At 37.4% G+C, this 27,718-nt stretch overlaps 3 protein-coding genes across 4 annotated transcripts; all 3 read left to right on the top strand.

The window, feature by feature from the left end:
- Positions 1-70: 70 nt before the first annotated feature.
- Positions 71-987, top strand: LOC118597873 (alpha-1-antitrypsin homolog). The gene is made up of 4 exons (XM_036213626.1): positions 71-173; positions 257-450; positions 517-664; positions 735-987. The coding sequence occupies exons 1-4, from the start codon at positions 114-116 to the stop codon at positions 927-929; spliced, it is 597 nt and encodes a 198-aa protein (XP_036069519.1). The 5' UTR covers positions 71-113; the 3' UTR covers positions 930-987.
- Positions 988-2,394: 1,407 nt separating this feature from the next.
- carnmt1 (carnosine N-methyltransferase 1) lies at positions 2,395-5,768 on the top strand. Its single transcript, XM_024276214.2, has 8 exons — positions 2,395-2,873; positions 3,134-3,332; positions 3,426-3,595; positions 3,776-3,916; positions 4,100-4,278; positions 4,421-4,534; positions 5,066-5,169; positions 5,256-5,768. The coding sequence occupies exons 1-8, from the start codon at positions 2,737-2,739 to the stop codon at positions 5,448-5,450; spliced, it is 1,239 nt and encodes a 412-aa protein (XP_024131982.1). The 5' UTR covers positions 2,395-2,736; the 3' UTR covers positions 5,451-5,768.
- A 416-nt stretch (positions 5,769-6,184) lies between these two features.
- Positions 6,185-27,647, top strand: trpm6 (transient receptor potential cation channel, subfamily M, member 6). Of its 2 annotated transcripts, XM_036213624.1 has the most exons (42): positions 6,185-6,706; positions 6,976-7,862; positions 9,296-9,375; positions 9,580-9,618; positions 11,117-11,306; positions 11,563-11,776; positions 11,955-12,079; positions 12,168-12,339; positions 12,415-12,589; positions 13,221-13,344; positions 13,416-13,488; positions 13,580-13,680; positions 13,823-13,957; positions 14,384-14,437; positions 14,530-14,664; positions 14,762-14,887; positions 15,064-15,335; positions 15,568-15,796; positions 17,434-17,586; positions 17,693-17,848; positions 17,986-18,114; positions 18,298-18,549; positions 20,046-20,220; positions 20,449-20,563; positions 20,647-20,843; positions 21,454-21,586; positions 21,755-22,190; positions 22,596-22,916; positions 22,993-23,263; positions 23,455-23,552; positions 23,639-23,741; positions 23,907-23,953; positions 24,042-24,106; positions 24,184-24,209; positions 24,300-24,350; positions 24,555-24,620; positions 24,734-25,032; positions 25,122-25,204; positions 25,289-25,494; positions 26,119-26,170; positions 26,272-26,384; positions 27,109-27,647. In XM_036213624.1, exons 2-42 carry the CDS (start codon positions 7,803-7,805, stop codon positions 27,177-27,179), a joined length of 5,922 nt encoding a protein of 1,973 aa, XP_036069517.1. In that variant the 5' UTR covers positions 6,185-6,706; positions 6,976-7,802; the 3' UTR covers positions 27,180-27,647. The 2 variants fall into 2 exon arrangements, with proteins under 2 accessions (XP_036069517.1, XP_036069518.1); XM_036213625.1 differs by lacking the exons at positions 6,185-6,706; positions 6,976-7,862 and adding an exon at positions 8,783-9,167 and having other exon boundaries at positions 26,119-26,384.
- The last annotated feature ends 71 nt before the right edge of the window (positions 27,648-27,718 follow it).

Raw genomic sequence — 27,718 nt, 5'->3', positions numbered from 1 at the left:
AGGTAGAGATGATGGCCTTTCTATTTTCTTTTTCCAACCTTTTGAGGAAGTAAAATTGGGTAACTCCTTTAAAATTTGTTATTTTTTTCTGCTTTTGAAAAGGAACGTGGGATATGCCATTTCATCCTAGGTTGACAAAGGAGGACATGTTTAATGTGGATGAAAACAAAAAGGTTTGAAATGATATAGCCAGAGTTATTTTTCTACATATATCTTCTGTCACAGATTTATACCAAAATATATCTGCTTCTTCCAGGTTCCTGTGCAGATGATGAATATGAAAGAGTACCTTGATGTCTACCATGACCAGGCAATCAACACAAAAGTCCTCCAACTCAAATTCAACAGCTCCTACTCCATGCTGCTTTTGCTGCCTGACGATATGAGAGCTTTGGAACAAGCCATAAGCCGAGAACATGTCTCAAAATGGATGAAGTGGAAAAAGTCAAGGTTTGTCTGATAAGTTGGCTTCTGTGCATATCTTTTCAGATCGTTGGTCTAAATGGTTTGTTTTAGGAAATACAACGTATACGTTCCAAAGTTCTCCATCAAGACTTCCTATAAGCTGAATGACGTCTTGGCTGAAATGGGAATCACAGATGTGTTCGGTGACAGTGCAAATCTGAGTGGTATCGCTGAAGATACTCGGCTTTCAGTTTCAGAGGTAACAAAGCAGCCATATTTCTGCAACTATAATATATATCTCTACACCTCATGCTTTTGCCTTCTTTCAGGTTGTGCACCAGGCTTCCCTGGATGTCGATGAGAAAGGAGCCACTGCAGCAGCTTATATAGGAACTCGTTTTGTACCGACCTCCTTTGAGTACATCCCAGTTATAAAGTTTAACCGCCCATTTATAGTCATCATTATTGACAACCAAGCACAAAACGTGCTTTTCATGGGCAAAATCCTCAACCCAAATATTTAATGGAGGGGACTTGGGTTACAGCACAGCTCTTGCACCAATAAAATACATTGAAAAACTCTTGGTGTGGTATTATTTGATGAAAACAAATATTTCACTGACTGCAGTATTGGCTTTTTGTCAACTTTGTAGTAGTTCACTTTCAGCTTATCCCTTTCAGGGTCACCACAGCATAGCAGCACCCACTGTTTCGCATCAGTAATTTGGCAGAGTTTTTACGCCAGATGCCCCTCCTGACACAACCCTGTACTTGAGGGGCACAGGGACCCAGTTAGGCAGCAGCGTCAAGGGTCTTGCCAAAGGACCCAATCTGGGTGGGGATCAGTGGACAACCCTGGGAATCAAACCCAGGGCTCCTGCGTGCCAGCCCTTCACCTAGCCCACTGAGCCACTTTAAAATGACTAATTGTGGTTTCATTAAGGTCTGATCCACGTGGCCAATGACCCTAGGATTAATACAGACAAACTTTGATCTTACTATGTTACTGCTGCCTCTGACACAGTCAACCACTCTTTATACAACATGCCTGGCAAAGGTTGTCTTTGTCTGAAATCAACTTTAAATCAAACTCCAAAACTTGTATACTGATAACTTCTTTTAATTTTTTTTTTTTATAAATTCAGATCCCACTCTTGTCTGCGTCATCAGCTATACTGATACTTGGCTTTGTCATGACCTCGATCCCATTGACAAACTTCATGATGGCAGCTAATTTGCTTTATCACTTGTAGACAACTATTGTAACGCACTATCTGCATGTTAAAAAGTTTACTGGGAGATTACAGCTGGTCTTGGATTTGGCTCTTCTGAGGAAGAGGACCCACTCCTGTCATAAAGTCTCGTCACTTGCTGCCTGTCAGAATCAGGATGGATCGTAAGATTCTCAATATTTTTAAATGTCTTAATAGATTGGGATCTTATATCTCAGTTGGTATATGCTCTCAAACCCTCAGGTTCTGCTCTCCAATCTCTGCCCACTATGAGAGCCATTTTCAGCCCCTGTTCTCATCTGTGGAGTATTTCACCTGAAGATCTGAGTTTCTGCATCTGTGGAGTTTTTTTAATTTAGCATTTATATAACTCGGTCAACTTTATGAGCATTTTATGTATTTTTACCCCATCTTTTAGACCTCAAAGATTTAGATTTAGCCACAGGATTTCCTTCCATTTGTGTTCATGTTTATTGTTGATTTCATTATATTGTCTTGCCACTTTTTATTGTTTTAAAGTTTACATTTGTCTTTTATGTCAAGCACTTTGTGTTCTTCAGGATGTTGATGAAAGATGCTCTTTAAAGTGAAATATTTTTTCTGTTATCCCCTCGATGCTTTTTGATACAAATAAGCATCAAACAACTTTAATGTCTCCATAAAAACATTTTTTTTTGCATTAGAATAAACGTGTCAAGGGATTGACGTTTTCTTTTTTATTAAATCATTTTAAGTAATTTAGTCTTTTGAAATAGGGAGGAAAGCTGACTTTCTACTCTGAGAAAGTAGGAAATTGTGTGGTAATCGTTTTAAAAATGGTTTCTATCTTGCTTCTGACAGCATTTTTTGAATTGCCTTTAAACTTGACTCAGGATCTTGTTATTGCACAAACATCTGAACTGAAAAACGTTTTGAATTTCTCTTTTTTTCTTCTTTCATAAACTGGATTTTTTAACCGCTTCTAAAAGTCCATACCATTTTCCTCCGCTAGGTGGCGGTGTGTTAATTCCCCAAATCCGATCTGCCTGACAAGAGAGCAAAACCCCGAGAAGAAAACGTCTGGCCTTTTTGATTGGATAGCAAAAACTCCCCTTCAGTCATGGCCGAAACAAAGAGAGATGGGGCACGAAGTGGACTTTATTACAAAAAAGAACGAATAAAGTACAGCCCGGAGGAGGAGGCCAGGTTGGAAAGGCAGCACTTTTGGAGAATAATCGATGCCTTTCGATTTTATAGGTAAAATAGCTGTGTTTTAGGGCGGTGCTAGCAGCATGTCTGAAACGATTGTGGTGTTTTTGAAGGATCCAGCCTTCCGAAAACATGCCTGCTTTCTGCTTTAAATGTAAAATCATACTTTATCTAAAATGGAAAAAAAAGTATTAAAAATGATTATCGTCTCTTCCAAGTTTACTCTCACCCTGCTGTCTAACAGAAGGAAACTAAACGGAGTTAATCATAGAACCTCTTTGGCATGATGGGGTTGTTTGCTCCTGCAGGGCCCACGTTCAGGAGCAGATCGTCCGAGCTGAGCGTCAGTTCAAGAGCCTTTCGCCTCACCATCAGTCATTGGTTCCGGGTGTTTTGTCAAACCTGGCCCGGATCAGCCAGTGTGCCGAACATAACCAGAAGGTTCTGCAGGCTATCATTCAGAACAGTCTCCATATGTTTGAAAATGTGGAGTATTACAGTGAAAGGGTAAGACTCGGTTCATTTTTGACATTTACACTCATTTTTTATAGTGCTTATAGAATATATTACTGTAGATTTTCCTTTTAAAAATCACTTTAGGAGGATGATCCTGGCAAAGTGCGTCCATCCTCTACGTTTGACATGGACAAACTTAAGTCGACTATAAAGCAGTTTGTCAGGGATTGGAGTGAGGTGGGCCAGGCTGAAAGGGACTCCTGTTATCAACCCATCATTCAAGAGGTCCAACGACTCTTCCCATGTGATCAATAGTAAGAATCACCCTTGCTTCATAATCATCATGCATGCCAACAGAAATCATGATGGAATAATGTATGTATTGTGTGTGTCCACATAGTTTTTCCTTGTAGTATTGTTTCAGGTCATCTTGTTGTTCTTCTGTAGGCCTACTCTGGGATTTTCTATGTGATATGTGCATTTTATTATATCAGTGATGTGTCCAAGGTGAGCGTGTTGGTTCCTGGAGCTGGGCTTGGTCGTCTAGCCTGGGAGATAGCTCAGCTGGGTTACACCTGTCAAGGCAATGAATGGAGTTTCTTCATGCTTTTTTCATCCAATTTTGTTCTCAACAGGTAAATAATAAAAAACAAAATTAAGGCTTTTACCTATTTAAGCACACTTTTTTTGAGTTTTGGTCTCTGGCTATCAATAAATACTTGTTTTTTATATATTTTCTGTTATATGGTAATGTAAGTCTGTCCTTTTGGTTTGCATTTTCATTTATAATAGCCATTCACTTTATCTTTACTCTTCAGGTGTGAGAAGACAAATGCTTTTACTTTATACCCGTGGATCCATCAGTTTAGCAACAACAAGAAGCTCTCTGACCAGGTGCGGCCGATCACTTTTCCTGACGTGAATCCTCAGAGATTGCCGGAAGACTCTGATTTCTCCATGGTAGCGGGAGACTTTGTGGAGGTTTACACTGAATCAGGTATGGCTTAGAAGGACGGGAGTTAAGCAAAAGCTGTTGGTTATCTATTCGGAAATATAGCATTTTTTTAAAAAGATTATTTATATCTTATTAGCGGAATTGAACGCTAAACCATTTGTGACATTTTACTTGCTTTTGTTAGAGTCCTGGGACTGTGTGGCAACCTGCTTCTTCATTGACACGGCTCATAATGTTTTGGAGTATTTGGAAAAGATTTGGAAAATTCTTAAGCCCGGAGGAGCTTGGATCAACCTGGGTGAGTCAGATTTTTTTTCAGGAGCAGATTCCATTTGCAGGCAAAATGCATTCAGTAACAATAAAATATCTCAGGCTGTGTGATGAAAATATTGAACTATTTTGGTTATGATATCATGTGCTAGTCAGGTATAGTATTGAATAAATAAAACCCTCCCTTTGTGTAAACTGTAAATGTTTTTGTTCATAATAGAAATGCTAGGAATTTATTTTCAGGCAGTGGGTTTTGGTTTTACAAAATACAGTTCTTGGATGTAAAAAAAAAATAAAATAAAGTTAAGAAAGTTAATAAATGTTTTCCTTGTGGTGGAAATGTCACTTTAAAGAAATAAGACTTAATGGTTAATGTTTTAAAATATTTTGCCCCATTTTTTCATGTTTTAAGAAGATTTAAATTGTAAAGTATTAGTCCCTTAACGTTAAATGAACTAGAAAAAAACATTTTTTAGTTTTTAACTGGTTAGAAGTAAAGCAGTTCTATTGTGTAATAGTTATTTAGGATAGTTTTGACCATAATATTAATACTTTATAGGACCTCTGCTGTATCACTTTGAGAACATGGCCAATGAACTCTCAATTGAACTTTGCTATGAAGACATAAGGGCAGCAATGGTAAAGTTGGGATTTGTTATTGAGGTAAACTATTTCTTTCATCAACTTGTAGATATTTTATTATACAAACCAGTCATTCCAGTATCACAGTGTCTCCTTTTCACTTCCAGGTGGAGAAGGAATCCATGCAGACCACTTACACAGAGAATGACCGTTCTATGCTCAGATATGTGTACGACTGTGTCTTCTTTGTTGCACGAAAGCCCTCGAGTTTGAATTTCAAGAATCAAACCGACGATCAGCATCCAAGCTCACCACCAGCTGCTAAGTCACCTCGGCAAGAAGATGCTGACAGATTTACATGACACAAGAGGAAAATGATGAACTTTGATCCGGATTTTTACTGATGAAGTAAAGTTGATAAAATGAATTTTTTAAAGCAAAAAAAAGAGATTATCTGTGGATACAGATGTCTTTTTTTATGTCAAATGTATCTTTAAAGTTGTTGCTGTAAAGTGTTTTCTCTTCCATGGACAATAATTTTGACAAACAGTCCAATCACCAAAGTATGGCTTAAAATGTAGAAAGCACAATGACGTTTTGTAAAACTGTGCCATCTGTGCTAGGAAAATGGTCACTCTCTTTGAAATGTATTAAATGTTATTGAATGCGTATTTTTATTATTTGGTTGTGCCTTTCCTGTACAAAATTATTATCGTGTAGCTTAGAAGTTGATCACTTCTGTCAACCATTTTGTTTTTCTTGAAATTCACTGACAGAATGAGTGTATAAAAAAGATAAAACATATATTTGTATCATTTTGAATATATATATATAATTAATCTTAAAAAACAATGTGACCCGTTAGTTTTTAGTGGTGCGTTGGGGATATAAATTATTGGTAATAGAATATTGTTCTATTCGACTAAAATTGATTAAAATATACTCTATATTTGCGGTTTGAAAAGTTTTTGCCCAGAAAATTTCAAAATATTTCCTTGTATATATTTTTTTACTTAATATTTTAAAGAAATAAACTTGAACGTGCCGCTACCGGAAGTAAAAATACTGTGGGAGGGCCTTAAATGCAGAACTCGTATTAGATTGGTTGTTTTCTTGTGCTTGTGGACGTCACTTCCGGTTTCTTAGTTTTACCCAGATTAGCTGCCGTAGGAAAGTGACGCCGTTTTGGTTTTAGCTCTCTGCATCACTGGCTGCATAAGTTCTTTTAAATCTAATTATTATGGCAAAGAGACATGCGGAGAGCACCGTGCAGGAGCTCTCCCCCAAAAAACACCGTCCTTTATTTCACAGTGTTGATGTACAGGTGGACAGCATGGCTTCAGTCGGAGGTGTGCCATCCCTCCTGGCATTGTTGGGGAACCGCTGCAAAAAGAGGCCGCACTGTTTTGAAGAACCAGAGCTAACAGGAGGAAAAGAAACAGGTTTTTGTCTGAGGACTGCCGTCTGCCACCCGAGGAAGCACGTGGCTAATGTTTTGACGGAATCCATCTCTGGAAGTTTCCAGGACTCTCGCAGCGCCTGCGCTCTCACAAACAAGAAACGACCTCGGAGGGAATGCGTTGGTTTGGAGGAAGCGATTACTCAAGATAAAAATAAAGTATGATTTTTTTTTTCTTTAAAGCGTTCATTTTTAAGGTTCTCGTTCCACAATCCTGCTTTACTGTTCTAAAAAAAAGTACCTTGTAGTGATAGTAATCATCCGCTAGGTGTCACTATTTGCTCATTGAATCTGGCCTGTATTCCTACTAAGCTGTCAAAAGTCAGAACTTCCGCCTTCATTTACCTTAAACTGATGTTTTTCTGCAGTTGCAAATCATTCATTTGTATTCCAGTACTTACTTTGATTATTCTGTTTTTCCCCCACAGACAGTTGACATAACGGAGAATGAAGACTGCTCTTATAACTCCTTCCAGTTCTGGAGAGTCCCCTTACCTGAACTTGACCTTTCCCTGCTGGACGATGACCCCAGGGCAGATTCCCAGACCAAGGAGAAGTCAAAAAGCAGTGACTCATCCTCAGATGCCATGGAGAGTTGAAGATAAAAAGTTAAACATTCCAAAGGTTTGAACCTGTTTCCATAATTGGATGGACATAATGAAGATTAGGTCAGACACTTTAAAAACCTAAAAAAGGTTGCTCAAAAGACGCATAGGGACAAGTTTTTGTCTAACTAGATGTCTAACAGGAAAGACACTTTATGTGTGAAACAAGTTCAGTGATGTGTTTTTTTTCTCTCTCAAAGGTTTATGATGCTTTGTAGTCAATCTGCTAGAGTTGTTATCCAAATGCTGCATCAGTTTTGTTAACAAAAGTCTTTGTATTGAGCTGTTTTTGAATGGTTTTATTTATGGCCACCACATTTTTAGTTGTTTTCATAAACAATAAAACATTTTCAAGTGTTTTTATTGTTTTTTATTATTTTTTTGCAGTCTTGAGTGAGAGCTTCAACACAAGCAAACTACAAAACGTCCAGATTCCTGTTAATCAAGGGTTTGAATTAACTTACTGTGTTCAGTGGTTTTCTGTGCCATTAAACAAGGTAATGAGGACAGAATGTCGTTGACCGCTATAGAGGTGTAAACAGGTTTCCAGAAGGAGGTCATGAAGTCCTCCAGGCTTCTTGGAAAGGCCCGGCGCCCTTTGGACCTGGTCTGATAAAGGAGCGGCCTGCAGGAGGAATGATGGGGCTTGAATGAGGGTCGATGGTAGACCTCAACAGTCCTACGATCTGCAGCTGAACAATGCAAACATGGTAAGTTAAGAAAAAAAGTGGTACTATATATAATTTATCATTTTTGTTCCTGAATACCTTTCACAGTTTTTGCTATTTACGACAGAATTAAGATGTATTATTTACTAATTAACTTAGCTAATTGCTAGCTTTCATGTTAGCAATGATTAGCTGTGATTTTTGAATTAGTTAGCAATAATTTTCTCTCTTTGATAAACTTTAGACTTAGCTACGTAATCTACATATCTGGTCATTTAAAAAAAATATTTCATAGTATTTTAAAGAAATGTAAATGTAAAATAAAGTTAGTGACTAAAAAGCTCACTTGCTGCACATGTGTTGACGTGAAGTTAGTCTGCAAATAAATACATAAATGGGAGTTATTTCCTGATATTTGTGTTACTATACAAGTGCTGACAAAAATAAAGTTAAATCTTAAAATCTAAATTTGATTCAACTACTTGGAAAAACTGTACTCTTGACCAATAAACAAATATATTTTATTTGGTATGTTATTTTCTTCTAATAATCTCAATAAATACAAAATGTGTTTGAATAAATATTTTGACATTTTTAAAGACTTTTGATATTTCTAATAAAATTTATGGGGGTGGTTTTTCAATTTTGATATAATTATGTTTTATTATTTAAGATTTTTTTCAATGTACAAAACTTGAAATTGTTGTTTTTTTTTAGAATTTAATGTTGATTGACTTTAAGAAAATCTGATGTCACTTTTTTCAGCATTAAACTGAAGTGATAACACAGTTTAAGATTTTCTTTCAATATTCTGGATTTACAGAGCGATTTGATTTTGAACAAATGATTTTAAAAATGAGCCACAATTACTGCAGCAGTATATATATATATATATATATATATATATATATATATATATATATATAAATGCATTTTTTTAAATCAGGAATTCAGTTCCTATTTAGAACCTCGTGAACAAAATGAGCAGAACCTTGTTTAGTATTTACACAGGCTGACTGTAAGTGGGAGTACACCAACTTTCCAATTATATGAGCTAATCTCAGGAAGGGGATGTTTGTGTGCTTCCTACCAACAGTGCTTTCCTCTGTGAGGCTATTGTTAAACTTGGCTGAGAAATTGAGCAAAGACTTAACAAAAACAGGGAAGGCATGAGGAAAAAAAAATAAATCCAAAGCTAAATAAGGGGTTGGCTGTTACAGCTCACGTCCCATCTGCATTTTGTTGTGCGTGAGGCTGCTGTAGGTTTGTGTGTTGGGAAGGGGTGACATTTGACTCCCTCTGGATCTAGGCTGTACTATTGGCACCACTATGAGTTTCACAGCAAAGGTCACTCTTTCTTTTCTTTTTTTAACAATAGCATTTTCATTTATTTCTATTTTGTGAGGATAACATTTTCCACTTAGCAAAGGATGCAGCTGATATTTAATCCAAAATACCTTTTTTTCCTCCATCAGTCACGGAAGTCTTGGATTGAGGAAACCCTCTGCAAGAGAGAGTGTGTGAGGTTCATCCCTTCTTCATGGGACCAACACAGGTAAACCCATTTATATCGGGAAAACTGAAAACATGCTGTTTTAATTCTTAGAAATTAGATTTGTTTAATGTGTAGGCAGTATGGAAATACTCGCAGTTGCAAGAACATAAACTTCTTTTTTTCAGAGAACAGGCTGTTTAGAAGTCAATCCCTTTTTCCAGGAACAAAGCTGACTTTTTAAATTTTATTTTCTCTTTTTTACAGATGTGTTCCAGTATGTCAAATATGCCAAAACTTGATCAGGTATTATGTTGTTTTTATGTATGTATATTTATTATAGCCATTAAACTCTGAAACAATTCATAAAAGTTGCATTTCTGCGAATTCCTTCCTTTTATTACTGTGTATATGAAGTAGAGTTTTTCCTCCCTACCCTCTTTTTTATGTAAACTTTTCTTGGATGCTTGATTATTTTCCACTTCACTCACATTTTTGAAGCTTTACTGTGGGGCGACAGAAAAAAAAATAGCGACTGAAATAATATGTTGTGGTTGGAATTGTGTCATTAAAACACAATGAAGTTCATGAAAGCAAACTGAAGGACAAACAGGGAGGGTGAGAGGAAGGGTGGGCAACAGGAAGAAAGGAGGAGTTGTTGCGCTTTCATTTGTCCAGTTGAATGCCTCCTTGGTGTTTATCATGAAGCTCTGCTCCATGTGATCCTGCATTATTTTTAATCCAAAAATTCCTTAGTAATAGTAGTCATTTTGGTTTGGTTTCTAGCTTTTTGAATAGTTTCCTCCGAGTAAAAAAAAAATGCTGAATGTAGCAAAAACTTTTGAGTTGTACCACAATTTCTGCTGCAATAAAAATGTTTTAATCATTTTTTTATATCTATTTATTAGTCTAAAAAAGTTTACTAAGTTGCTTTTGTGCTTGATTATATCTTAACTAGTTTAGGGCCTTTTAAATCAAATCAAATCAAACTTTAAGTGCTTTTCACTTCTTAACAATTGCTTTAATGATTTATATTCAAACATTTTGTGGCAATTCATAAAATCCATACATTAGTAAAACTCCAGCTTCATTTGTTTTTATTTTTTACAGATATTATTAATTATTTTAAACAATGAACCAAAAATGTCAAAAATAACTTTCAATTTTGATTAATACATTTCATTTTTTTATTACAAAAATCACAAATATTGATATCAATCAGTTTTAGGTTTTATTACTACAAGAGGATTAGATCCATGGAGGAAAAAAAGGTGCATGGAAAATTCTGACTTTAAACTCAGAATTCTGAGAAAAAAAGTCAGAATTTTGAGGTTCAAGTCAGAATTTTCCATGCCTCCATTTTTTTTCCTTCATGGTCCTATTCCTAGATACAAAAATAAAAATGAATACAACCAAAACAAAGTTAAAACAAGGTCAAAAACTATGTAAAAGTTTCAAAAACCAGGTGAAGCTCCACTGAAATACAATATTTCAAGGTCATAACTTTTATATTTGCTTTAAATCAAACATTTTTCAAAGCTAAAAACTTTTTTTTTTCACAATAAATCTTTAGATTAAAATGGATCGGGGAGAATACTAAAGGTTAATTAAAAAAGATAAGATGAGCAATCAAGAAAAACATTAGGGAAATACATGGAATGTGTTTTATATTAGTGAAAAACACATGTAGGTGCTTTCAAAGTGAGATTCCCTCAGTATTTAGATAAAGTCACTTGATTCACATCATAAATCTTATGATTTGTTTTTCCAAGTCGACTTAACACAAATTCTGTGTATTGCTCAGGTGTTGTTGTGGTCGTCTGGTGGGGGAACATTCCTGGCAGGAGTCTGTTCCTCCGCTATCTTTCTATGCTGCCTCTGGACCAGACATGGAGGAGGACTGGTCCACAGAGGTCCACACTAGAGCGAGTCCCACCAATGCTTATGGGACTATAGATTTTGAAGACACCGCGACACGAGTGTGTCGGGCAAAGGTCTGTAATCCTATTGTTGTTTCGTCAAAGAAAAATGTTTGTTCTGCTCCCACCTTAATATTAGAAAGTTCAGCGTTCTTTAACAAGCTACAACTCAAATTCAAATGTTTTTCCTAAATTTAGAAAGAAGTTTAGCTTCTGGTGGTTGTATAAACTTCGGTTTGTTATGATATAAAGAGACTTAATTGAGTTGTATAAAAGCTGAGATGCTATCCACCGTTATGACAAAACAAAGAGCACTTCCATGTATTTTCAGTACGTCCGTGTGGCCGTGGACTCCAAGCCCGAGGCTTTACTGCAGCTGATGCTGAGGGAATGGCAGATGGAGAGACCCAAACTGCTGCTGACGGTCCAGGGAGGCACAGAAAACTTTGTCTTGCCCCCAAAAGTTATGCAAGCTTTCAGCAAGGGGCTGATCACTGCTGCCCTCAACACAGGGGGGTGGATACTCACCGATGGGATTAATACGGGTAAGTAAGGAAAAGGTTTGAGATTCTGTTAAAAATGTCTGAACACTGTTATATTCTAAGCTTGAGTTCTGCTCATATTATAAATCTGGTGGATCCATGCAAGAACTTAAATATTTTTAATGTCTGATCTTTAAAACTCACATTGATGCACTTAAAGTGTTCTTAACATTCCCTCCAGGTGTGTCTAAGTATGTAGGGGAGGCAGTGAAAGTGTTTGGAGGCCACGACCTGAGAAAGAGGAACACAATTGGTATCACACCATGGGGAGTGATTGACAACAACATGGACCTCATAGGCAGAGATGTCAGTACAAAAACGTAGTTTCTTAGCTGGGCCTGATATTGATGTTGTTTGGTGGGGGTTGACTTGACAAAAGTCATCCTTTCCTCAGGTGTTCAAGCCCTACCAGCCACTGGGAAACCCCCTGAGCAAGAGAGTCTGCCTCAACGGGTTCCATTCCCATTTCCTGCTGGTGGATGATGGAACACTTGGGAAATATGGCTGCCAGCAGGGCCTTCGGAAGAAACTGGAGAAGCACATCCAGCAGCAGAAAATACATCCTCGTGAGTCTTTGTGTTGGAGGGGGGCTTCATGTAACCAATTCCTCCTCCACCCACCGTCCCTTGTCTTGTTTGCAGGATTGAACCAAAGAGTGCCTATGGTGTGTGTAGTGGTGGAGGGAGGTCCCTCCGTTGTTTTCACTGTGCTGGATTATGTGAGCAGTGCCCCCCCTGTGCCAGTGTTTGTGTTTGAAGGATCTGGCAGAGCTGCAGACCTGCTTTCTTTCTTGCACAAGCAGACCGCCAACGACAGGTATTTTGATAAACGTCGACCAGGTCTAGTGCGTTAGCTCTTAATGCTTCATGTTATTCAAATAAAATCCGTCATAGTTAATATTTAGCTTATTACAATAACAAACGAAAAGAGTTAATTAATTAAGCTTTTATTTAAAAAATAATACAACAAACTAACAAATACAGAAAGACAAAATATGCAGGGGGAAAATAAGTGTAAATAATGTAATCTATCCTGTCTATCACCTACATCTGTTCTCATTTGATTTGTTTTCTGCACTAAAATCTTTGTTTCAATTGTGACTATTCAGTTATCTGTAACTTAAAATAGTCAGAAAAGTAATCCATGGTATTTTTCTTTCAGAGAATAACTGAAAATATACTTCATTGTCATATATTGTGATATATATTGTTATTGTGATGCAAAATAATTTATATGATGATATGCAGTTTTTCCCATATCGCCCGGCACAAAGATACTTTTATTAAACTGCTCATTTAAGTGATAAATCAGAAAAAAGTATATCCTTGTTTTCTTTTGAGTTACTCTTTTTTAATATTACGTACATAAAAACATATTTTTTTTAGTATGAATTCACTTATAGGAATAATGCTGGGAATAAAATAACATTCCTGTATCTCTCATTTAGGCAGCTGGATGCTGACATTATAGAGGACTTCCTCACTAGAATTGGTGATGAATTTGGAGTGGAGAGAACTGAGGCGGTTCGTCTTTACTCTGTTCTCCAGGAGTGCATGGACCACAGAGAGTCTGTGAGTAAAAACACTATAGCCACAGTGTTTCAACACACAGGCTGCTCAGAAAACACTTTTATGTTCAACAGATAACTATTTTTGACTCTGAATCAGACGATCACGCGGCACCAGATGCAGCCATTTTAAGTACTACACTCAAGGGTACATTTTCTATAGTTTTCTTTGGTTATATAGATTTTTTTCTAAATAGAAGAAAGTATTAATGTGTATTTTTTCATTAAATAAAATGTAGGCACAAAGGCCAGTCCAGCAGAGCAGCTAAATATGGCTTTAGCATGGGACCAAGCCGACATCGCTCAGAAGGACATCCTGGTGTACGGACAGCACTGGCCGGTAAGTGCGGCTGAGGCAAAGTCGGGTTTGTTTCCCCTCTACAGGCCTTTCGTAAAATGCTCATTAGCACTACTCTGTGGTCATATTTTTACTGAAGATACACCAACATCTTATTTTTATGTTTACGTGACTGTATTTGCAGGTTGGTTCCTTGGAAAAAGCCATGCTTGATGCTCTGGTGTTGGACCGTGTGAGTTTTGTTAAAATGCTGATAGACAACGGCATGACCATGAGCCACTTCCTCACTGTGGAGCGCCTGGAAGAGCTTTACAACACGGTAATTATCTTGTGGTTTTGAGATTTGTTTTTAATTTTTATTGAGAATAAAAAATAAAAAAAAATCTATCTTAAAAAAAAACATTATTCAAACCTTAATTTAGTAGGAATAGATCGTAGTATGAAGATCAGACTTATTTTTTACATTAAGAAGAAATACAGTTTCTCTCTAAGCTCATAGTTTTGAAATTACAGCTCTTATCAGTGTCAACATAAAGTACTTTAAAAAATGTTTGTCTTTTGAAATCACAAATCCATCCTCTATGTGTTATGGTTAGAAATCTCAAGTATTGTGTGTCTTCTGGAAACATGAATATTTGGAAGGCTGCTACTGTCAGGGATTTAACAAGAGTGATAGAAGAGGAGCCTCACATCTCCAGTTTGTTCCTTATATTAGGTTTTCAATAATAGAAACGTTATTTTTCAGCCGCTGGGGCAGACTCCGCGCTTCCTGCAACACCTTGTTGAAGATGCAAAGCAGGTCAGTTGTTTTTAACAAAATATTTCCATGTGTATTCATATATATGTATTCCTTGCTTGCATATTTACTGTGTTTCTATGTGTGATGGGTAGACGTCTCTTCCAGCTGGTTACCGTCTTTCTCTTATTGATGTTGGCCTGGTGATAGAATACCTGATTGGAGGAGCATACCGCAGCACCTACACTCGAAAACACTTCAGAGCTGCGTACAGCCGCATGCAGGACAACGTCAGTATAGATATTCTTATTTTTTAATACATCCTATAAAAAAACAAATTAAAATCAGCTCATAGTTGCTCATATTACACTCTGCTCTGGCTTTTAGGACAGAAGATGGGACAGTTCTGGCTCCTTTTCTAAACAAAAGCTCGGACTGAAATCAAACTCCCGGAAGAGTGGAAGTCGTCAGGACTTGCATTTCTTTAGAACTGCTCAGCCCTACAAACGCAAGGTTGAGTCTTTTTAACTTGAAATTCTAGATAATTGGAAAATATATCTGCTTTAGTATTAGCTCACTATTAAAAGTGTGTTTTTTGACTCAGCCAGTAGGACCTGATTAAGAAAGCATACTGGTTCTAGTATTTATTTGTCTTTATCTGTCCCCTCTTTCCCTATTCTTGTGTCTAGGAGCAAGATGCGACCCCCGGGAGCACTCTAAACACGAGGTTCAGTTCAGGCCTCGGTGACGCTTCACTGCAGGTCCCTTTTAACTTCAACGACCTCTTTGTCTGGGCGGTTCTTCAGCAGCGGCAGCAGATGGCACTATTCCTGTGGCAGCACGGTGAAGAAGCGCTGGCCCGAGCCATCGTGGGCTGCAAGCTTTACCGCTCCATGGCCTTTGAGGCGCGGCTGAGCAGCATGTATGACAACATCGCTGAAAAATTCAAGGCAGACTCACTGTAAGTTGTAAAGTTTGCATAAATGTGGTAGACTTGTTTGGAATTTTGCCTTTTTCAGTATGAGGTATTAACCCCAAAAAGTGATGGATTTAGCAAAACAAAAGATGTTTGGATGTTTTCTATGAATTTCCTAAAAAACACCAATATTCTCTACTAATACTTGACCAGAACAATACAATTCTATGGAGATTATTGTTTCAGTGCAATGGTGAATGTTTCTTTTGTGTTTCAGGGAGTTCGGTAAGCTGGCGGTGGACGTGTTGGATTGTGCATTTCGACAGAACGGGCAAATGGCCATGAAACTGTTGACCTCAGAGATGGAAGCATGGAGCCACTTCACGTGTCTGCAGTTGGCAGTCTCCTCGTGTCACAGACCGTTTGTCTCACACTCGTGCACTCAGACCCTCCTCACTGATCTCTGGACGGGCCCCCTCAACATGAGAAAGAACTCCTTCATGAAGGTGAAAGTCGCTTCAGCTTCATTTTACGTGAAATGCTCCAAAAAATACAGCATTTTATTGCAAGAGACACATCCATCCATTCAGTTAGAAATATTATAAATGTCACATGGATTTCTATGCAGTTCCCACAAAAAAGAATCTTCTGGTTTGAAGAAAGTTGAAAAAAATTGCATCCCACTCCAATCATCTTTTGAGCTATTTTTAAAGTGTTCCCGGTGGTCTTTTAATTGGAGCTGTCACGCGATTAATTCTTGTGTGATTAATTAATTACGACCTGTGATTAATTAATTAATCTATTTTAATCGCAACATTTTAAACCTAATAATTGCTGTAAAAAGTCTAATTTTGAGATATTTTTATTTAAAGTTGTGACATTTTGGTGCAGTAAAACATCAAATTACAACTAAAAACTGACTATTACTTTTTACTAACATAACAGATTTCCAACCCTCACTTTTACACCAACAAGGGTTTTTTTTTCCAATCTCGAACGATAAAGAAAAAACAAACAAAATACAAGAGCAAATAATCAGGTCTACATTGCTTATTTTACACATAAAAAGAGTTGGAACACTTTTCTGAAAAATCCACAAAATATTTACCACAAATTTTTTCTTGTTACCATAATACATGTGGACAAACCTCATTTCACAGCTACTGTCCGATGTAATGAGCCCTCCGTGTACCCTATTCATTTATGACAACGAACACCCTCATCAAGCGTTATCCCTTCCATAATAGATAATAACGGTGGTGTTGGGGGCTTGTTTGTAGTTCTGATAGTTGCACATTTGTGTATTTATAGCAACAAAGCGGCGTGCGCCATGTAAACACCGGTACACAGATTTACCAAGACACGCACTAGAAACAATATAAGAGGCGTTTTCAGCGGAGTTCAAATAAAACGCTCATGCAGGTAAACCTTTAAGCCATTTTTTTTAATGTTTGAGAACACATCAACAGTTATAGGTTGAACATAAGATTAACACAAACAAGAAAAAGACATACTAATTTGTCTGTAATTAATTAATTGCAACTAATGGGATAATTTGACACCCCTACCTTTAATTATGACTATGCTCAAATCAAAAACCTGCATCATTTTCTTGACATAGTTTCTGCAGAGCAGCAGTAGTTCATTAGAAATTTACCTCTTTTTTTGGGGAGTTTTTTGACTCACCATTACCGTAACCAATAACTGAGAGCTCTCTGTTTACATGCTTTCCCACTAGCATACAACTCCTGCAACAAAAATTGCTAGCAATATTGGAGCTATCCATCTGTACAGTTTTGAGCCAGCTTCTAGCTCAAACAATGACGTTCATGGATCTATTTGTCTGCGAAATGATGCATCAGAATAGAGCAGAGGAGGGAGCTCCAGTGTATTTTTTACGTAACAAATACAATCTCTCTCAAACTGCATTTTTGGTCTGCTCTTGATCCACAATGACTTGACAAAATTAATACTTTACACTCAAGTTTTCTCTATACTTGTCTTCCATCAGAAGAAAAATGCCACAAGAACCTTTTTAAAACACTATTTTCATGGGAGTGGTTCTTTAAAATAGGATCTAATCAAATGAAGTTTCAGTGATTGTGCAGACCTGCATGCCGACCTTTCTCTGTGTTTGATGCAGATAATCTTGAGCCTTCTTCTGCCCCCTGCTATCTTGATGCTGGAGTTTAAAAGCGAAGCTGAAATGTGTCATGTACCACAGACCCACGAGGCAATGCTGTTCGGGCTTGACTCTGTCAAGTCAACTCCAGCTCCTCAGGCTACTGCTGACCTGGTAAAGTGCCACTGGTGATCTTACTGTATCTCGCTCTGTTCTCTACTGTAAACAGTTCTTGCACTGCTTTTTATTTCAACATTTGAACTATTCTCTCTTTTCTTAGAGTCATCATGATGCAGAGCAGGGCCTTCCTTTTTATGAGAAATGTCTCGGTCCTGTGTCAAGATCTGTTTCCACTGTAAAGGTGCAGTGGCTCCCCTGGATCACACGAATATATGATTTCTACACAGCTCCTGTTGTCAAGTTTTGGTTTCACACAGTAGGTGGCATCCATCTTCTTTTGTTAAGGGGGAAAAAAAAAAATTATTTTAACTTTTTCAAAGTTCATTCTTGTCTTTAAGATTGTGTTGTATTTCAAGTGGCTTTTTGTGAACCTATTTTCTTACTTATTTTTAGATGTCATACTTGTGTTTTTTGATGTTATTCTCATTCGTCGTCTTGGTGAAAATGGAAGCTGGACCCAGTATTCAAGAGTGGCTGGTCATTTTCTACATTGTGTCTACTGCAGTGGAGAAAACCAGAGAGGTAAGTGATCCAGCAGGGAGGTACGTTCCCTCGTTTTGGTTGTCAATTACTCAAGTTGGTGTGGAGAAAAATTCAGAAACCATTCAGTTTTTATTTACTATAAAGTACGATATTTATATAACAGTATGTAAAGATGAAAAAGTAACATGCAGCATAGTTTTCCACGTCTCTGTTGTCATTTAGGTTTTGATGTCTGAGCCGAGGAAGTTGAGGCAGAAGCTGAAGATTTGGTTCTCAGAGTACTGGAACATATCCGATTTTGTCGCCATCATTCTTTTCCTGATTGGACTTACGTTGCGCTGGCACGCTGATCCGTACAGAACAGCGGGGCGCATCACTTACTGCCTGGACATCATCTTCTGGTTCATCAGGGTGCTGGATCTGCTGGCTGTCAATCAGCACGCTGGCCCTTACCTCACTATAATCACTAAGATGGTGCGTACAAACTGTGCTTGCTTGACAAAGATGATAAAAAATGTTTAAAAAAGGGATATTTTAAGACGAGGTTTTCTATTAAAACTAACATTAGAATTGTTTTGATAGATTACATAGGTTGTGGTGGTGTGATTCTCGCCTTTAACTTTTGAGTTCCTGCTTTTATTCACGCTTGTTTTCTTCTGTGTGGAGTTTAAATGCTTTCTTTTATCGTGCAATGATTCTCTCCAGGTATCCTATCTTCCCCCTGAGGCCAAAACTATGTCTAAATAGTTGATATTTTGGAGAGATTTAAAAAAAAAAATCCTACGACAAGTTGACAAATTAGTGTTCTTGTTTGGAGGTTAAGTTTAGGAAATTTGTACTGTAGAACTTTTGTGTTTTTTATTTAAAAAAAAAATATATATAATTTTTCAAATATTATTTGTTTAAAAATGTAGGATTATCTTAATACTATTTTGAAAATGAACTTGTTTCTAAAGCTGTTAAATAAACGAAAACATACATATTTTTCCATAGAAATTTGACTTTAGATAGTTATAGTAAACCTAGTAGATTAAAACTTTACCTAGTTTGAAGTAATTCATTATATTTAGTTTTTGTAAACGGTCTTGCTTCATCTAAAAATGTTAACAATTCATAAAATATCAGTAGTGTTGGGGTAATGGATTATGAAGTAAACAATTACTGTAATTTAATTATTGTTGTCAGTAACAGTCATGTAATGAATTATAGTTCCAATTTCTGTAATTAAATAACAATTACTAAACTATAGAAATCCTCATCACTACATTACTTATATTTTAATAAAACCAATTAATTTCATTTTCTCTTAGTGAAATGAAACAAAAGAGAGATTAATTAAAAAAAAAGTTACTTATATATACGCACACACATGCGGGCTAATGTAGAGTATGAAGAGAAATATGAACGTAGACTAATTCAGATATTCTGATTATTTCCAATTTATTAAAAAAAAAGGCATCAAAGCGCAAGTTATGTCCTGGAGATGAACGGTTTTCCACTGCCGTAGTGTCAATGAGCAACCCGTTTATACACTATAAACTATACAAACTGCATTTTCTCATGTTCATGTGGTGAAGTTGATGAGGTGGTACTAGGAAGCCAGATTGTCCTTGTGTAGCCTCTATGTGGATTTTACAAGGGTACCTTATTTATGCTAACTTTATTCCTATGAGAATTTGTATGTGAGTAGAAAAAAGTTAAGTAATGAGTGGTAAATTACTTTTTAAATTGGGGAATGAGTAAAGTAATTTGATTACAGTTTCATCCAGTAACTAAAGTAAAGTAATCAGTTACCCAGAACTATGTCTAAATAGTTGGTATTAATCAGTAATCAGTTACCCTTTAAAGGTATTTAACCCGACACTGTATATCAGGAAGTTTTTCATTTTAATTTTTACTGTTCTGTCCTTAACACTGCCATCACCACGAGCATTTGTCATTCCTTCAGCTCTTTATGTCTGTGTTTCCAGACCAGTAATATGTTCTTCATCGTGGTGATGATGGCTATAGTGCTGCTGAGCTTCGGGGTCTCCAGAAAGGCCATCCTGTCACCAGACGAGGAGCCATCGTGGAGCCTTGCTCGAGACATAGTCTTCCAGCCTTACTGGATGATCTTTGGAGAGGTCTACGCAGGCGAGATCGATCGTACGTCATTCAGAAGAAAATGCATTCTTTCCTGATTTATCATACATATGTTTGTGGATTAAATTTGTTAAACTGGAATGTTTACCTCTGGAGATTTTAATGAGCTTTTGTAATTAAAATCAAAACATTAACACATTGCAATTTGCTTAATACCTTTAAAAGGCGTTAAAAATTATAAAACTTTCTACTAAGTTAATTCTATCTGTAAGCTGTTTTTTGTTTTAACAGAATGTGCGGGTGGTAATTCATGCCCCCCTGCATCCTTTCTTACACCCATTCTTCAGGGTGTCTATATGTTCGTCCAGTATATCATCATGGTCAATGTTCTCATAGCGTTTTTCAAGTAAGTATTCATCGTAAATTTGATGTTTGTAAAAGATGGGCAAAGCTATTTAGGTTCATGTATTTTTTTTCCTTGTTTAACAGCAACATCTACTTTGATATGGCTTCAACATCCAACAAGCTGTGGAAGTATAACCGCTACCGCTATATAATGACCTATCAGGAGAGGCCGTGGCTGCCCCCGCCTCTAATCCTCCTCAGTCACATGGCTCTTGCTTTGAGATACATCTACTGGAAGTTTCTGGGAGACACTGAGCCGGAAGAGAGAGGCTCAGGGCTGAGTGAGTATTACTGCATAAATGGGCGTTTATTTGCTAAAGAAGTATGGTTTATTAGGTATGAGGGGCCGTACAAGACATTATTTATTCTGAGCCATTCAAATTCATATATATTCTCTTTCGCATACATATATTATCTCTTGCACATACATATATACTCTCTTTCGCATCATATTTAAAAAAGAATATATGTATGTGAAAGACAAGTATATATGTATGCGAAAGAGAGTAAATATGAATCTGAATGGTTCAGAATAAATAATGTCTTGTACGGCCCCTCATAATTAGGTTTTATTTATTTACTCAGTTGTTTGATGACAAAGTTTCTGTCCCCTTTGTTAGAAGAAAGATGTTGGGGGGAAATAAAAGAATAAAGATTTGATGTCATGCTATAATAAAATATATATTTTTGCCCTACCAGCTATTTTTTAAGCATTAGTAGTAATGCACATAACATAAATTAGAGAGGAGTGTTGCCAATGATTCCAGTTTAATGCTATAGATTCCATTTATTCTTGGAATTCCCCATAATCATTACTACAGCTAGTCATTGAATTTTGTGTTAAATGTTGTCCAGTTCACAGAAGAAACATCCCTGTTTTGTCTTCTTTAGAACTTAATTTAGGCCACGAGGATCGAAAGAAGCTTCACGAATTTGAAAAGAAATGTGTAGAAGTTTACTTCCATGAGAAGAACAAAGACCTCCAGAACAATCAAATCAAGAAGATCAGAGCCATAGCTGAAAGGTTTGATGATATATCTTTCATTTGACGTTTTTTTGTTCTCATAGATCCCATATTGATATTAGTTTCTCTGTCAGAGTTTCTACTTGCTTTGATTTGTTTATTAGCAAAAGTACAAAAAAGAGAAATCTTAATTATTAACATCAGTAATATGTTTTTTTATTCTACCAGAGCAGAAGAAATGAGTGTGATGGTGGGGGAGATCTCCGACAAGGTCAACTTTATTCAGCACAGCCTGTCAGAGTTAGACTGTCAGATGGGTCAACTGCAGGACCTTTCTGCTCTGGCGGTGGACACCCTCACTCTTCTCTCTGCCTCTGACAGCCTCCAAAAGGAAGAGGCTCGCTTGGCTCAGTGTCGGGTCAACCCCACTTTGCAACACGTCCTCCCTCACAGCTGGACTCTCCCACACAGGAGCAACGCTGACTGCGATGTCCCCAATTTTCGCCGATTGGTTACCAAATCATGCAAAAGTACCCCCCCATCGTTGCTAAAAGGCTCTGTTGTAGCAGCCAGCAGAATGGCATCGTTGGAGCGTCACATGGGATCCAAGGAAAGCAAGGAAGAAAAGCACAAAGACACTGAGAGGGAAGAGGAAACAAAAGAGGTAACTTCAGGTTTATAGCTTGCAGCTATGATTCAGCAAATTTCACTTCGGTGTCTGTTTAGTGTGTTTTACACGTGCTTGTTGTTGGAAGAGATGAACGCAAGACTTCTGTGCTCATGGAAATTATTCTCTCTGGTTCTAAACAATTTAATTTTGTGTTTAGTGTCCTAAAACACCAGCAGATGAGTTTTTGTCATCCATTCTCTGTAGCTTCTCAAATTAAAACATCATTTGTAATTTTCCAGCTGTTTTATGTCAAATCAGTGTACTTAGTTTACCCTCTATTTCTTAAATACATTTTTTTTTTCAAACATTTCTGGTCACGGTCCATCATAAAAATTGTAAATCTGCACAACAGTTAATGTAGCTGAAGAAATCAGGTTTAAGACGTCTTTCTTGTTACAGGATTCTCCGTGTGGAACTCCTGACCACCCCGTTGAAAAGTGGTTGGGAGTCCCAAAGCCTTTGTCGCACGCCTCCTTTACTCTTTTCAACAACGGTAAAATTATTTACGAAGGTGAGAGGCAGCAGACTCCGTCCGAGTCCTGTGGATCATCCCGCTGTGAGAGTCCTCTGTCTCCAAGAGCTCTGGGGTCCCCTTCTCAAAGGTCCTGGACGTGTGACCCATATTTGTATCCAAGTGTGGAGGACACATCCATGGAAGAGCAAGAAGAGTGTGACAGTGAAGAGCAAGATGACACACAGAAACACATGACTGACTCAGAAGTGTGTATTGTTTGACTATTTCTTCATTTGTTCTGGCTTTTAAAACTGAGATTTTAATATTCTGTCTCTTTCGAAGGGTGATAGAATGCCGTCTTTTGTGTCAAAACGCTCCAGCCAGTGGAGGAGACCCTCAATTGCCCCCCGGTGGCTCTACATGCCCAAAGAGCAATACTATGGCTATAGTAGGTCTCTGTCATCCAGCATGGAGAATATAACATTCTCTGGGGCACCTCTTAGCCCAACAAGAGGATCGTTCTTTACTCTTAATGAAGCAATAAGCAAGGAGAGGATAACTGGCAGGAGGGGCTTTAGAGATGATACATGCCTATCATGCAGCAGGAGCCAAGGTAAAGTTAAAAAGAGGAGGCCATCTAATGTTGACTTATTATTAAGTAAAAAAGTTTTCAGAACCACCTCATTATCGTGATTAGTTCTGTCTTTAAATACTTCGTAAAATTACCTCGGTCCACTCACAAGTAGAGCTCAGTTGTCTAATAATTGTATAAAAATTAGATCATACATGTCTTTGTTTTTGCAGAGTGGTCAAAATCATCAGACTTCATCCAAGTCTCGGGCCCCAGAGCGAAGGGCCAAAACAGGAAGACAGTTAAGATTAAAGAGAGCTCTTTTGACACGGTAACTCAAGGTTTTGTCATTATCGATGGAGTTTCTCAGTAAAGATTCTTTTTTTTTTAATAGATATCTTTTCATATTTTGAATAGGAAGGCGTTCAACCCCGTCAGTCTGATGCATCGTGGAGAGGGCATCCTAAGTTTACAGGAGAGCCCAGCTGTTGGTCGGCGTCAACCAGCCTCAGTCAGCTCAGTGAGAATAAACTGTTTTGTTCACACATTAAATTATTACATTGGCACAAGACAGAGTGTTAAAGAAGAAATATGAAGATCCTCCTGGTTTGCATGATTGTTTATTAAATTCAAACTAGCCCATGTGAAAAGTCAGTTTTCTTGAAGCAATTTCATGTACTTTCAGACTTTGATCCACCAGAATCGTTACTGAAACAAATGGTTTCACATCAGGTAATGCCTTGCTCAATTATAGGTATACTGTATATTAGGATCAATATTTAAAAAGATGCAAATGAGATCAGTTCATCTGTCTTTTTAGGAGGTGTGGAGTCCCACTCACTCCGCCTGGAACAGCAGGGCTAAATCTATGAGTCGAAGATCTTCGTAAGTCTGACTTCACAGTAATCACTACTCAAAGATGCGTTATTCTGAAAACCTTAAACTTGATGTTCCTATTGCAGTTTACAGAGTGGAATTCCACTTGAAGGTAGATCTGAAGACACATTTAAAGGACAAAACGTTTCAACAATCGAGTCTAATTAAAAATGTATTGTTTTAATTTCTATTTTGTTTGCAGTTAAAAGTCCATCTTTCCAGTCCAGTGAAAATTTGTACCCACACTATTCAGGTACAGAAGTATTTATAGATTGTGTACAACTACACAGCAAGTTTTACTTAGTGAATTGATAAAGCTTTATTCGAATATGCACACGTGACCGTAATATAGTCTCCTGAGCAGAATAAAAACGTTTTTATGTTCAAGTTAATAAATTTCATTGCAGATATTATAATACCTTTAATACTAACTATTATTCTTTGTGCATTTTATCAGCCACAGAGAGGAACAATCTGATGAGATTGGCTCAAACCATCCCCTTCACACCTGTTTCCATTTTTGGTAATTTCTTTTTCTTTTGTTTTACAGATTATTTTTTATTTATTTTTATAGTAAATAAATTAAAAATGTGCAATTTAATTTCAATATTTTTTTTCTGTCGACACTTTTCCCAGGAGGTGAAGAGGTGAGCATCTACTCTCTGGAGGAAGCCCCCTCTGATGCAGATGCTGACTCTCCGTCAGCCTCCTCTTGGTCTTCCAAAGGCCTGTCTGCTATACTGAAGCCCCTCTCCAGTGAGGAAGGCTCTCTGGATGGCGGTCTCCGGCAGGGCTGCAGGATGCTTTGTACCTGGGCAGAACAAGATGTGCTCAAACCTGGTTCGATATATGTGGTGAAAGCTTTTAAGTCAGAAGTGGTTCGTGTTTGGCAGAAGTACTTCCCTGGCAGCACTGCTCTACAGCTTTGTTTAAGGGTAAGCAATATCCAAACTCTTTGAGGCCATTTTTAGCAAAAATGTTTTTTCTTTTCTTCGTGTGGCTTTAATGTTCTGGTCATATAAAGGAGATCCAGCAGCAAAGAGCAGCACAGAAGATGATGCACGTTTTCAACCAGATCAAGCCTCGAGACATGCGTCACTCACCACGGTGTGTGGGTCGACTGTCTCCAAAAGTACAGTACTGTGTCCATAGATCTCACAAAGATCTCACTCTTTATTATTTATGCACCAGATTTTTAGATGTATCCCTGATCCTCTGGCATTCCAACGGGCAATGGCTGACTATTGAGAGAAACATGACCGGTGACTTCAGGAAATACAACAACAACACAGGAGAAGAGATCACGCCCTGCACCTCACTGGAGGACATGCTGCTCGCGTTCTCCCACTGGACCTACGAGCACTCGGGGAAAGAGCTGCTGGTGCTGGATATTCAAGGTCAAAGTTCATGTGGATACAATAATGCCAGTTAGCTGATGCCTATGGGGCTAAATTGGGGATAAAATAATAAAATAATAAACAAAACAAATTGAAAAGAACGTGAAAAGTGTCAGAAACTTTTTGGAACTCTTGGAACTACTTCGGACTACGACAGTTCAGACTAAACAGCCATTTTCTGACCATAATTATCAGAGTTCTCAGAGTCAGTGAATGCAGCGGGACTGAAGTTACCACCTTCATCGATTTTAATTGGTCCTTCATGTGAGCCCCGCCCCAATAATGGGGCCAAAAGTTTTGAAACTGAAATTTTCTAATTTAAAAGCGGAAAAAAAAGTGTTCAAAAGGAAAAAAGATTTGAAACTGAAAAAAAAATTGAAATTGAAATGTTGAGTTTTGAAACCTAGAAAACAGAACATTTGAAGCTAAACTAGTTAATTTATTTCAGAATAGCAAAATAATTTTGACGTTTTACATTTTTTTTGCCAAAAACCAACATTTTTTTTCAATTTGTTTTATTTGGGTTTCAGATAATTATGGCCCCAATATAGCTTGGTAGATGCCTGTTTGCATACTTTAATTCCACATTTTTTTTTTCTTCATACTTTTTATTCTTGTTGACAGGAGTAGGAGAGGAACTGACGGATCCAACGGTCATCATGGCCGACGATCAAAGGTGCAGTCTTTATAGTAGATTTGTCATCTTTTCACCTTTAAAACATTTATTGTTCCGTATTCATGTATTAAATTTTACTAATTTCTTTTTCTGCCTGGCAGTAGTTGCAAGGGGGAACTGCTTTTTGGCCCTGATAACCTTGGAGCCGCTGCCATCAATGGTTTCCTGCAGAAACATACTTGTAATCTCTGCTGCCACAGACTCGGCTTAAAAGGTCAGAAATGTTTTTTCGTGATAAAATACACAATAAAGAAATAAAAAAATCTGTTTTGGATGATTTCGATTGCATTAAATATATGCTGTCTTTGCTTTGTTGGCTGGTATTCAGATTATAAGATCCTTTTCCTCAATGCACGTGTGCGTATGTATTTGTATGTCACCTCCATGTCGTCACTCAGGAGGCCAACTTGGCAATGAGAGAAATCCCCAATAACTTCAAATGAAGACAGCGCGCACCAGCCGCCAGCTAATTAAGCTGCGCGCCTTCGTCTATTTCTAAAACAACAGTCATGTCTGAGGCAGGGGGGTGGGCCTTGCTTTGTGCGTTTGTGCTGCACGGCCTTTGATTACGTATTAATCATGTCTTTGTGCTGGCAATGTGCTGCTGAGACATTAGCTTTGATTAGCTATTAATTAATGTCCCTGGGTAGACATGATACCATCTAGAGGATAACTGCGCTGAGAGAAACTGTGCTCAAAAACAAACAAGCTCAGCAAACAAACACAAACAGTCAAACGTAGTTGTTTTGATTTTTCAAAGGTGCGTTGCTTCCTTTTCCTTTTTCTTGTGTCCTCTCCAAGATTTCTCTAACAAATCAAACCAAATTATTCATGCTGGAGACACGGACTTCCTCCCAGTCCTGTCAGTATTCTCTTTATTGTGATAATGACTGTGTTTTTGGAGTGACATATTGCTAACTGATGTTTCTGTTGTTCAGATTTGAGGACTCGTCCAACCAGCAGTGAGATCAGCAGCGAAGCAGGGAGAATATCAAGGAAGGAAGAATAAGCCAACAATGAAACATGGATGAAGTAGGGAAAAAAGACATTATTAAAGCAGACTATTTTGGGGATTTTTCGATTAAACTCCTTCTGAGTTAAGAACTGAGTATTTTTTTTTAGACTAGAGTTTAAATTTTACCTCTCAGGTGTTCTTTTTTAAATAGAGAGTAAGTATGAAAGCACTTTCCAAAACACTTAAACTGGTAACTTTTTTTTTAACTCACTACCTAATTATGATATTAATGTAAGCCCAGTGCAATGACCTCTATGCAATAATACTCAATTGCCAGAATACTAGGAAATGCTGATGTCAGTTTGTATTTATGAAAATGAGAAAAAAAAATAATTGAATCAAATTCTTGTTTGTTCACTCTTCAGCTTCAGTCGTGTCCACCTTACTCACCTGTTTAAATGTTTTTTTTGTATCCATTTCAGCTTGAATGACTGAAATGGTTAAATGATAAAACAAAAAAAATATTTGTAGCATCCCTCAGCACAAACCAGGGTTAGAATGAGGAATCCTTTCTAAAAGTTAAAAACAGACCT

Source organism: Oryzias melastigma, linkage group LG9 (genome assembly GCF_002922805.2).
Source record: "Oryzias melastigma strain HK-1 linkage group LG9, ASM292280v2, whole genome shotgun sequence".
Taxonomy (NCBI): domain Eukaryota; kingdom Metazoa; phylum Chordata; class Actinopteri; order Beloniformes; family Adrianichthyidae; genus Oryzias; species Oryzias melastigma.
This window is presented reverse-complemented; position numbering and strand designations above follow the sequence as displayed.

Coding starts and splice junctions, on each gene's coding strand:
- LOC118597873 (XM_036213626.1), top strand. CDS start 114: ATGCCATTTCATCCTAGGTTGACAAAGGAGGACATGTTTAATGTGGAT. Junction 451..516: donor ATGAAGTGGAAAAAGTCAAG/GTTTGTCTGATA, acceptor GGTTTGTTTTAG/GAAATACAACGTATACGTTC. Junction 665..734: donor CTCGGCTTTCAGTTTCAGAG/GTAACAAAGCAG, acceptor GCCTTCTTTCAG/GTTGTGCACCAGGCTTCCCT.
- carnmt1 (XM_024276214.2), top strand. CDS start 2,737: ATGGCCGAAACAAAGAGAGATGGGGCACGAAGTGGACTTTATTACAAA. Junction 3,333..3,425: donor TGGAGTATTACAGTGAAAGG/GTAAGACTCGGT, acceptor AAATCACTTTAG/GAGGATGATCCTGGCAAAGT. Junction 3,917..4,099: donor TCCAATTTTGTTCTCAACAG/GTAAATAATAAA, acceptor TTTACTCTTCAG/GTGTGAGAAGACAAATGCTT.
- trpm6 (XM_036213624.1), top strand. CDS start 7,803: ATGAGGGTCGATGGTAGACCTCAACAGTCCTACGATCTGCAGCTGAAC. Junction 13,345..13,415: donor GCATGGACCACAGAGAGTCT/GTGAGTAAAAAC, acceptor TATGTTCAACAG/ATAACTATTTTTGACTCTGA. Junction 25,033..25,121: donor CTCTACAGCTTTGTTTAAGG/GTAAGCAATATC, acceptor GGTCATATAAAG/GAGATCCAGCAGCAAAGAGC.